Source organism: Labrus bergylta, chromosome 7 (genome assembly GCF_963930695.1).
Source record: "Labrus bergylta chromosome 7, fLabBer1.1, whole genome shotgun sequence".
Taxonomy (NCBI): Eukaryota; Metazoa; Chordata; class Actinopteri; order Labriformes; family Labridae; genus Labrus; species Labrus bergylta.
The window spans coordinates 24,144,885-24,156,565 of NC_089201.1; the positions used below are offsets into that span (position 1 = coordinate 24,144,885).

General features: G+C 41.2%; 1 protein-coding gene across 5 annotated transcripts; it reads left to right on the forward strand.

The window, feature by feature from the left end:
- Window positions 1–98: 98 nt before the first annotated feature.
- Window positions 99–11,295, forward strand: caprin1b (cell cycle associated protein 1b). Of its 5 annotated transcripts, none has more exons than XM_020659645.3 (18): window positions 99–258; window positions 1,458–1,622; window positions 1,719–1,781; window positions 1,881–1,967; window positions 2,073–2,311; window positions 2,419–2,501; window positions 5,883–6,074; window positions 6,192–6,244; window positions 6,515–6,598; window positions 7,046–7,222; window positions 7,297–7,405; window positions 7,499–7,560; window positions 7,937–8,029; window positions 8,685–8,831; window positions 9,762–9,915; window positions 10,052–10,231; window positions 10,537–10,643; window positions 10,758–11,295. In XM_020659645.3, the coding sequence occupies exons 2-18, from the start codon at window positions 1,458–1,460 to the stop codon at window positions 10,842–10,844; spliced, it is 2,082 nt and encodes a 693-aa protein (XP_020515301.1). In that variant the 5' UTR covers window positions 99–258; the 3' UTR covers window positions 10,845–11,295. The 5 variants fall into 5 exon arrangements, with proteins under 5 accessions (XP_020515301.1, XP_020515316.1, XP_020515324.1 ...); XM_020659660.3 differs by having other exon boundaries at window positions 10,055–10,231; XM_020659668.3 differs by having other exon boundaries at window positions 8,685–8,798.
- Window positions 11,296–11,681: the final 386 nt, after the last annotated feature.

Below are 11,681 nucleotides of genomic sequence, written 5' to 3' on the forward strand. Positions count from 1 at the left end.
TAACGGAGATACACTCCACTAAAGTTTTGATTGTGCGTGTTATTTCCGCAGGCAATATCTACGGCAGCTGAAAACGGACCTTTCGCCTTTATAAAGAGTTTCTCCTTCTTTCGGACCGTCTCAGTTGTCGGTGAGGCCGGCGGGGCGGATCCCACACTAAGAGTGAAAGAGAATATAAAGCAACACAACAACAATAACAACTTGGCCGTTTCGTACATATCGCTAGGAAGCTCCTCCTGTGGATATAAAAACATTAAGGTGGGTGAATCGGGGAGTTTGTGCCACCGCCGAAATGAGGCTCTCTCTCCCCCCCCTCCCCGGCCGGCTGCTGGTTAGCACGCGTCGCTGTAGCTAATGCTAAGTTAGCACCGACCAAGGCCGATTTAACCGAACCCGGCGAGCTGACCCGCACCGCTCCGGACAACAGAGCTCACAGAACCGGCGGACGAACACCACAGCTGTGTAGTTACAGAGTAAATGTTAGAAGTAATATCAGCTCATCCTCTGCAGCTTGTTTTCTATGTGTGAACTGGTTTTTAGTTACATGGAGATCCTGCTGAAGCATCACTGCATAACTTTGTAACCGAGCTATAATTCAAACTTTATACGTCACTTTAATGTATTGCGTTTATTTTGTGGGTTTGGCATTACTAGTCTTTGAATATGGAAGATTAAATATGGAAGATTGGATGTAAATGTGCAAAAACAGAGTTGTAAATGGACAGTATTGACATAAGTTAAAGTGCATGAGTGTAGATGTGTTGTAAGCAGAAACTATACAATATAAGGGTGAGTAGAAAGACAAATGAGGGGTAATTTGTAAATTTAACATGTGCAGAACAGATTACAGAATGGAGAGACAGATATTATAATGATGACAGCTCTCTGCTCCCATGAGGTGAGCTGTTGTACAGAGTATATGTATATGTATATATTGAAATTACCATATCCTTCTGGGTTTAGACGAATTAAGTTATGAGTCTGATTTGTGCTTTAGAGTTCTGCAGTACACAGTAATAATACCTAATACAATTGTTTACACATCTTTTTATCCCATTAGGATATTCAGGCGAAATTTGTGTTATGAAAGGTATCATAAGGTCAAGGAATGTTGTGCCACTAAAATCTGGGATGTGGGACCTGCCATGGCTGTCTGTAATGTAATCTGGGATGACAATGACGTAAAGAACCTATTTGTACTGATACTGCACCAGACTGTCTGAATGGTGTGTTTTTTTCTTTTGTTGAGATTTTGTTAAGAAAATTGCCAGGTGACTGCGTCGTTAATCCCATCACTCTGTGCTGTTCATCAAACAGCATCGCCATGCTTAGGTTTCCTTTTGAAAGGTTTCGCATAATGTTAACGAACAGTATTTCCAGATAATCCTTCTGGTCAATGTATGCATTTTATTCAACAAAGCATCTCTTTAATGCCACATAATCACTTTGGTTTCCAGATGCCCTCAGTGATGAATGCAAATGGGACAATGCAGTCTGTCAGCCCAGATGTGGGATCCGCTCCAGGGTCAATGGGCAGTTGTTCACTCGGTGGACAGTCTGAAGTCTTAAAACAAGTGCTGGGTGTCATTGACAAGAAGGCCCGTAACATGGAGAAGAAGAAGGTGAGTAATGGCATGTAGCTGCATTCCTGTTGTGTAAAATAAAAGGTATTATAACACAGGCGATGATTATAAAATTGCTATTTTAAATTTTTGCAGAGCAAACTGGATGATTATCAAGTCAGAAAGAACAGCGGGGAGCGTCTCAATCAGGACCAGTTGGTGGGTAATTTTGTACACTAAAAGAAATAAACCTGTATTTCTGACAAAATTCACAACCTTACAATGTGTGAAATTTCTCTCTTTCCTACATATTTTTAGGAGGCCCTTTCCAAATACCAGGAAATCACGTATAACTTGGAATTTGCTCGAGAGTTGCACAAAACGTTTATTGCTATGGGACAAGATGTAAGAACCATTCTGTTTTTAAAAAAAGGTTCTCTCAGTTGGACTTACCTGAGATTTTCTGAATGTAACCTAATGCAATCTTTTTTGTATTTGTATAATTGTTAGATGCAGAAAGTGGTGAAAAAGTCTGCGCGGCGGGAGCAGCTGCAGCGGGAGGAGGCAGAACAGAGGCGGCTGAAGACGGTTCTGGAGCTGCAGTTCCTCTTGGACCGGCTGGGTGACGAAACTGTACGGCAGGACCTGAAGCAGGGAGTCGGGGGAACACCCCTGCTGACAGATGCAGACCTCAGAGCTTTTGATGAGTTCTACAAGTTAGTGGGGCCAGACCGTGACCAAAACGTCAGGTTAGTCTGAAGCAGCAATATAGGAATACATTTCACATGCAGCAAGAGTTCTTGTGCGTCTCTACCTCTGAACAAGGGAATCCATTTATTTATTTCTATACTTGTAGGTTGGCTGACCAGTATGAAGAAGCATCTGTGCACCTCTGGGACCTGCTGGAAGGAAAGGACAAGGCTGTGGTTGGAACAACATGTAAGTCAAGTTTTTTTGTATGTAAAATCTACAATTTCCAGCTGCTTCACTTTGTGGATGAATCAATCAGTCCAACAGAAACAATGTTTTGCACCTATTTTGTTAGTCATCATTGCTGTTAATTTTTAGCAAGGCGTTCAGATCTGCTGCTCTCTTTTTGTCAGTTGTAGTCGTTCAGTCTTGTTTGATTGTGAACTAGTGATATCTATGGATCCTGGAGTGTGCGTTGAGGAAACATTTTATCCATTAAAGAGAAATCAATTTCAAGGGAAAGGAACTGTAGGATTAATCAATGTCGTGCTCTATTCATGCTGTAAGCAGCATGTCATCCCAGTGCTCTTCAATGCTATGGCCACATACACAGACTGATAACAGAGTGGATGTGTGCACACAGTGAAGTGAGAGTTTCAATGAGCTCAAGGCTCTGAGCTTTGGCTTACACAAAAGTCACGGTAATGAAGCTAGTTGTGTAGATGAAACATAACTATGAACATTGTTAGAAGAGGTTGACAAAGGAAAGGCAAAGTAATACAACTGCAAGCCACAAGTTTATTTGCTCTGTGCCTGTCAAAGCCATTGACAGAAGGTGAGGCCCAGTGTGTAATAAAAGTTGGTGGCGGTTAAGTAAAGCAGTATTAAAAATAATAAAAGGGTCCAGCTCAACTGTCAGTTATAGCTAAATTATTATTATTTTCATTCATTCTGGCTTCATTTATATGCCCGGCTGGTGCTGAAATTGTTGGCAGCACATTTGGTCAGATGGATGGTGTCACAGCAATCAGCAACAAGCTTTTTATTGTGTTGAAGCTTTCCATAATCAATGTGTTGCATACTTTTGAGTGACCTGAATGCACAGTAGATAAAGATAGCTAAAGCTCCGAACAAACCTTGGGCTTTTGCAGAATTTGCAGGCTATTAATCAGTCTTAATATGTAAATGTAGCGTGTGCATTGTATTTTGTTAATGCAGCATGTGTTCAGTGCTCTGATGGGAATAATCAGGGCTTGGGGATATTTGCGTACTGCATTCTCAGCGATCTGGCTTCAGGACTCGCACTGCTGCATTCTGCTAGGGGGCTGAGAGCTGTGGGCTTATCCTGAGTCAGCAGCAGGGCAGGGTGCCAGTGGCTCTGTCGCCTGTGGTCCCACTGGTCAGATCTCTGGAGCCACACTATGATACTGTTAGTGGTAGTTACTAGGGCTGCACGGTTCTTGCTAAAATATGAATCACAATTTTTCTCCCTGAGAATTGAGATAACTCAACTTTTAAGTGAAAACTGCCTCTTTTATTTTTTACTTTATTTGTAGTATTTTGTTATCTCTTTCAATGTTTCTCAGACACATGTTGACACAATAATGAATGCATTAAATCAAAGACTTTTATAAACATGTGGACTGGAGAGTTGTAGTGTTTCTGCACTATTCTAGCCCGACAGAATTTCTGAAGCTGTAGCTTCAAACTAGTAACTAGTATAGCTGCTGCTGACATATAAGTTAGTATGACATTATTTTGTTTTGTTTAAGCACTTTTAAGAGTGGGTTCGTCCTGGGTTCCTGTTTTGTCTTGTTTTAAGAGGGGTCGGGACAGATTACAGACACGCGCCCAATGAACGTGCACGCATAAGAGAGAGAAGGAGAAAGAGCTGATATGCCCCGCTGCATGGTAATAATTAACGGACTTCACTGAGTCCATGGATTTTGCAAACAATTTATGAAGCTGTGCCAACAGTTTGCTAATCAGTCCGACAGACTTATAAAGTGTGGGTACGGAATTGCAAACAGCTTTTTATCTTTTCTTAATTGAGCCTTTAGGAGCTCCCTGCAACATAACAAAACTCCCGTTTTTATCACGATGCAGCATAACCAAGAGACACCATAATCAAATGAGCTGCTGCATAAACATTAATAAAACCAATGAGAAGCTTCAGTTTTGACATGACAGGAGCGCTGGACCTCAGGTGCTTGTGTGGCCAGCAATTTTATAGATAAATAAAACATAATTTAGAAAAAAAGTTTTGCGACTTGGGCAGCCATAATAGTACCTGGGCAGCCCGAATATCATCTATGAGCAGGAAACACTAACGAGAGTGCAGCTTGTGAGGGAAATAGAAGCAAGAGAGTCGCCATCACGCAGAAATGAGATCGCATTGTATGTAAGAATCTAGATCGTGATTTATTTCACGGTTGATCATGCAGCCCTAGTAGTGACCCAGTTCCCTTTGTTGACACCATCCAACCACCTCACATCAGTTTAAAGGTCTCTGTCAGTGACTCAGGGCGATACTATTTCAGACAACAGCAGACGCCTTGGCCTGAGGCCATAAAGAAAATCACTTTGATCTGCTGTCAATCTAGAAAAAAAGTAAAGAATAAATCAATAGTATTATAAGTAACATTGTTATCACTGTTCTACATTAGACACAGTGATACACACTTTATGGAATATATATATATATATATATATTTATATATTGAGAGTGCATGCTGGACTTAAACCATCTGTCAGTGCCAACGCTAACGGCAAGAAGTTTTGAATGTGTCAGAGCAACCTACATTTCGACTAAACATTTTGTTAGTTAATTCATCATTTAATTATTTCACCTGCTTCAGTCCTCAACACTACAGATGAGAGACCACTGGTTTCTTTAGCCTGGTTAAGTTGGTTTTAGTGTGGCTTGAAGCTGCTAACCGACTTAACTACTGAAGAACAGTCGTAAGACAAAGTGATTAAACAGCTGATTTATTCACACAATACTGTCAGCACTCAGATGTACAGGTTTCATTATGGTGGTGAACTAATTGGCAAGCATGATGGCTGAGCGAGGAGACGGGTAATGAATAAAATATGCTTGATAAAGACCTTGTGGTAGAAAAGAACTGCACTTCTGATTTAAAAAAAAAAAAAAAAGAATAATAATTTTTGATGAATTTGGACGTGTACCCACAAGTTGTTAACGGAGGTCTGTGTGAAAGTGCTGCAGAACAGTTGTATCTATTGCTCCAGAAAGACATGCCAACTGACAGTTGCAGCCAATATGCAACCTTCAATATTTATTAATGGCAAATTAATATCACCCTTTAAATTTACGTTTAATCGACTTTACGACTAGTCGCCGAGGAAAATCCCTACCGTAAATATATCTTCTGTGTGATAAACACTGTCTAGACTGTGCACTTCAGAGAATCATCTTCAGAATACCAAAATGATGTAAAAATAGGACCAAATTAAGTCTGTATTAGGCTTTGATTGTTACATTGTGAATAGACTGGCTAGTTGAACTTGTCAGATCACGGCCTCATTGACCTGACTTCCCTGTGATAACTTGTCACCTTCGTCTGGTGACCAGAGAATAATTGGCTTACTGTGTCGTTCCTCTTGTAGACAAGGCACTGAAAGAGATTTTGGACCAGGTTCTGCTGAGCGGGTACTTCGACCGTGTTCCATCTCACCAAAATGGTGTGTGTGAGGAAGAGGAGGAGGAGGAGGAAGAGCCGGCGTCAGCAGCAGCAGCGGCGGCGGCGGCGGCGGCAGTAGCTGAGTCTTCAGAAGCAGAAGAGCAGACTGTTGATCCAGGTCCTGATCGTTCTCTGAAGTCATGCTGATCTAAGCTCACTACTTTTAAAATGCTAATGTAATCAGAAAGTAATGAAATCAGCACTCCATTCTCTAAATAGTTTTTTCTATTCACAGAAACTGAAGTAATTGAAGAGTTCACAGAACCAATCGCCGTTGAAACGACAGAGGTGAGATTGATTTCCCTCTTTCCAGTCATGTCTTGAAGCTGCCAACATGGTGGTAATAATAGTTAAACATCATATTCAAAATGGTTGATTATAAGAAAGTGTTAAATAAGACAAGCAGACCATGAACTTTTGAACAGATGAAATTCTATCTGACATTTTTTTGAAAGGTGCTGCTGCCATTAATTAGCATTTTACACACCTTCCAACTTGTTTGGATTTTTTTGGGGTTGTGTTAACATTAACATTGTGCTGATGTCTCTCTTCCCCCAGTTTGTTAACAGACAGTTCATTCCAGACAGCACTTACAGCGGCAGTGAGAAGGAGCAAGGTGATGAGTGGACCACGGAAACAGAGGTAGAGGAACATGGAAAACTTATTGCATCCCTAAAACATATGGTCTTGGGGCGCCGTTGGCCTAGTGGTTAGTTTTGTACAGAGGCTGTAGTCCTTGAAGTAGGTGACCCGTGTCTGAATTCGACCTTTGGCTCCTTTCTTGCATGACTTTATCCTCTGTCCTATTTCTGTAATAAAGGCATGAAGTCCCAGAGCATATCTGTTTTTTTTAAATTCTGGTCTCAAATTAGCAAAGTTCCTTTTTTATGTGTCTGGTTTTACCTGCCTGGGAAATAATTCCATGTGTTTTGTTTTAAATCGGAAATATCAATGGAATAATATCCCAACCTAACTCACACTTTTACAAACCACAATGAAAGCCTGTATTGTCTTGCAAGCACCACCAAAGTGTCAAGTTAATCCTTGCACTGTAACTTATTCATTATTCTGCCCATCTTTCTCTCTCAGGCTATCAGTGCAATGCAGCAGCAGCATCAGCCTGTGCAGCCTGCAGAGTCCCCTGTTGCCCTGGAGACCCACCCCATGAGCTTAACGTCCCCTGCACCGCCAAATGACCCCATGGTCAGGAAGCAGGTGGTGCAGGACTTAATGGCCCAGATGCAGGGAACATACAACTTTATGCAGGTGGGTACTTTGTGCTTTGAACTCCTGTTTACTTTAGATGTTAAGCATGATGCTAATCACGCCTCTGTTCCCAGGACTCCATGCTGGAGTTTGACGGACAGCCGATCGACCCCGCCATTGTCTCAGCACAGCCTATGAAACCAGCTCAGAACATGGACCTACCCCAGATGGTGTGTCCTCCAGGTACGTCTACAAAGAGAAACTCATTTCTGATTTTATTCTGTGTTTGAAAAGGATGTGATACTTACCCGGCTTTTCTCCTTCAATCTTTTTTAGTTCACCCAGACTCCCGGCTATCGCAACCCAACACTGTTCCCATCCAACCTGAACCCACACAAGTGAGTAATCAACCCTGAGAAGGCAATACTCATTGTAAGGACACCTAAAAAAAAAGAGAGTGTTATTCTTCTCAGGGACAGTACACTTACTTGGGCAGGCCACCTGGGTATATGTCTGACCGCCTAAGTATATTTGCCAAACATTTTTGCACATTGCTTTTTTTTTTTTACATCTGTGTAAAATAGTCTTCTAAGATCCATAACCTAGTGGAGGATTTACACTTGCTCTCTACTGCTCAGTTTGTTGGTGAAGACCAAGAAATATTTTAAATAAACTTCACTTGCAGGCACAGGTTTTGTGTACCTGTGGGAGGATTCCATGCTTGCTTTCTTGCCCTTTGCCAATACCATTCCTGCTCATTTCGTTTGTCCTTAGGTCCCCATCGTCTCACCAACTCCACCCCCCATGTTTCAGACTTCACACACACCAGATCCTCGACCCCCAACAGAATCCATCGATCCCATTCAGGTGAACCATGTTGTTCTGTACATACATCCCTTTGTGACCTAAAGGATTCAACCTCAATGTGTGGAATGTATTCATTTTATTTATGGTCCAAACCAAATTGAAATTAATCTTGGTAATGTAGGATACTATGATTTAGTTGTGATTGCGCACTTATTTTTAATATAAAGAATGTTCAGATTTTTAAGATTTAGATAGAGGTTTCCTCCTGAAGTATCCTTTGAGTAATCATTTTTATATTTATTAAATTGTAAGGCTTTAAACCGCATTAAAAACGTCATCTTACAAACTGCCAGGAAAGAAATTGTTGTAGAAAACATTTAAGATATTTAAAACAGGATCAGGCTTTACCAAACCAAACTGTACTGATCCATACCGGACAGCTCGGTGGAAACAGGGCTTAACTTAATGGGAACGGTCCGTTAAATAGCCGCCATGCGTACGTGTTTCACAGTAGGTTACTGAATCATGATCTCAGCTATTAGCAAACCTTATATTATTTACATTTTCTTGGCAGAACTTCACCAAATAGGAACTTTCAAACCAGCAATCATTGTATGTATGAAGGGTTGAGAAAGTTGTCGTCCTCCTGATATACTCCGCAGCACCACGCATTCAATGTATTTATGTGAATTTTGCTGTTTCCTCTCTTCAACAGACCTCCATGTCCTTGTCGTCAGAGCAGCCTCCACCCTCTACAGCTCTCCCACCTGCCTCTCAGACGCAGGTTTTCCAGCCTGTTTCCAAAGCTCCTCACAGCAGTGGCATTAATGTAAACGCAGCACCATTCCAGTCAATGCAGACAGTAAGACCCTTGAATTGAGAATTATTCCCTCTCATTCAATCATACTTACTGAATATTACCCATGTGATGAAGTTATACCTTTAGGAAAGGACACATGTCAGGTCATTTAGTTGAAATGAAACACATTTTCTGAACTTTGTGTCACACGCAGTTTAAATAGAAACAAAGTAACAGCTTCCATAACAGCCCGTCTTAACAGCATGCGACACGAGCGTCAGTGACAAAACTGGCTTGATTCTAATGTTTTCTAACTGCCCGCGAGCGACACAGCGAAACGCGGTGTGCTGTTTTTAACCCGAAGCACTGTTTTTATTTTCCTCTCTGTTGCTCAAGTAGACAGAAGAGGACTGAGGAAGGAGGGGCGCTGGCACTCGCTTTTCTCACTCAGCAGGGCTTGTTTTACAAAGAGGAGATATCGGTGCATAAATAAAATCCACATCCTTGACTGATTGTTTCCTTTGATTTGTGTCAACTGCACAGGAGAAAAATGTTTTGTCGGCTCACCGCAATTCGTTTATCAACGAGCCTCTGAGTGTTGTGATTTGAGTCAAAAGCTCGTCAATACATGGCACCACACATCCGTTAATCCACTTTGAATACAAAACCACTACATGTCATACTGTTTGCAAGGGGAAACTGAAATTCAAAGATCCAAGAATGAGATATGTAACAGATGCAATGTGGACAGCAAGTATGCAAACATGCACTATGCAACACTATATAAGGCTTACATGCTGTTAGGACAGGCTGTAAAGAATTGTTTTAAAATTCCTTAATTCCCCTCTCATTGCATATTGCAGTTGAAGGAATTATAAGTGAAGCAACTTTATCATGGATATATAGTGAGTTATGGACGTTACTCCTAATGAGCCTGTGACCTTTCCTCTGATTTTTGCTTCAACACAATGTGGCCCTTGTTTGCTCTTTTAGGTGTTCAACCTCAATGCCCCAGTCCCGCCAGCGAGTGAGACAGAAGCCTTGAACCAGGCCAGCCAATACCAGAACAGCTACAACCAAGCCTTCAGCAGCCAGTCACAGCATCCTGTGGAGCAGACAGAGATGCAGCCAGATCAACTGCAGTCTGGTGGGCAGAGTTTCTGTTTCCTTTCATTATTTACTGACTGGATGGATAGTGCTGTGCATGTATTTCCAGAAAGCTTTTTTACTTCAATATTGTATCCTCAACTATGACTAAATATTGACAACCCTGTGTTTTTTAGTAGTTGGTGCCTTCCATTCCCAAGATCAGTCAGGAGGACATCCGCAGCCTTCCCAGCAGGGCCCGGGTTTCGTCCGGCAGCCTCAGTCTTTCTACAACAGCAGAGGCATGTCTCGTGGTGGACCTCGCAATGCCAGGGGAATGATCAACGGCTACAGAGGCTCATCGAATGGATTCAGAGGTCAGCTCACTGCCATCAGCCACAAATGAATCCCTTTTGAGACTTACTGATAAATTAATGCTTTTTCTAATTCAGACATGCAGTAGGTGTCAGTTATGTTGTATTTTTTATACATGGTAGGAAGGAAGTGGCTTTGCTGTGTTTTAAGTATTGTATATGAAAGAAAACTTAAATAGAATTTACAATACATTTTTAGGTATGACCTTGTTTTTCACTGAGATCTTAAGTGGGACTAAAGAGCCACAGCGCTTTTAATTGTGAATGTCAAGAAAAAGCATTTTAATTTGAAGTCTTTCTTTTGTCAGGTGGCTACGACGGTTATCGTCCTCCTTTTGCCAACACTCCAAACTCTGGTTATGGGCCGACTCAGTTCAACACACCTCGGGATTACTCGAATGGGAACTATCAGAGGGTAAGACCGAAGAATGCACATCGTTCATTAGCTTGTTTTTAACGTCATCTTCGCTCTTCTGTCGTCTCTGTTTGAGTGGTTCTTTAAGTGTCTTTTATGTCCTTTCTGCTCAAGGAGGGGTACCAACAGAACTACAAACGCGGAGCTGGTCAGGGACCCAGAGGAGTGTCAAGAGGCAGCACTCAGGCAATACGATCCTGAAAAAAAGCCTTTCATAATGACTGTGACTGACTAATTTGCACCACACTGAAAATTCAAAATTCCAGAATGCATTCGCCCCAGCTCACGATTTTTTATTTGTTCTTCATCAGTGGTATTTTTCCTGTCTTTTAAATCAAAGTAATGCCTGCTTTGATATTTGGACATATTAAATCATTTTAAGTTTAAAAACACAAGCAAAGCTGTAAATCCAATCATCGATTTACATTTGCAATGTGTGACAATATTCCTGTAAACTTGAAAGATTTCATAAGTTATTTTTTGTATAAAAAAATGCACCTGCCACTGCTGGTCCAATCCTTGGGAGTTTAATCCCTTCTCAGTTCTTTTCTGTCATTTTGGTTCAAAAAAGGATTTTATGTTCGAAGAGCTCCCGTCTCCTTGTTTGTAAATTGATGTTGCTTCAAGAGTTTCAATAAAGTTGTGTTGCATACCCATGCTTCAGCCTCAGTTTTCTGCTTTACAGTGAGTTGTATAAATCACATGACACCAGTCGTACACTGTAAAAAGAAACCATTGATCAGTATGTTCTCGCAGCCACCATCACACAACCCCATGGCCCTTAACATTAAAGCTACTGACATACTGTCTGAATATGATTTTTGAATGTATCAAATGCAAATTAAAGCAGTGCCTGTGATACTATTTTTTTATTTTTTTTTAACTATTTTTCAATCTTACTTTTGCTACTCAAGTTTGCGCTTAACATTTTCAGTGAGCGATCAAAGTCAACTTTATTGTCAATTTCAAAATATGCCAGCCATACAGTGGAATCGAAATTGCGTTTGTCTCCGTCCCACGGTGCAATACAACCAAAAT

Excerpts from the sequence above, each read along its gene's own strand:
- caprin1b (XM_020659645.3), top strand. The coding sequence starts at position 1,458 with ATGCCCTCAGTGATGAATGCAAATGGGACAATGCAGTCTGTCAGCCCA. Across the intron at positions 1,623-1,718 it reads GTAACATGGAGAAGAAGAAG|AGCAAACTGGATGATTATCA; the intron begins GTGAGTAATGGC and ends AAATTTTTGCAG. Across the intron at positions 6,245-6,514 it reads TCGCCGTTGAAACGACAGAG|TTTGTTAACAGACAGTTCAT; the intron begins GTGAGATTGATT and ends CTCTTCCCCCAG.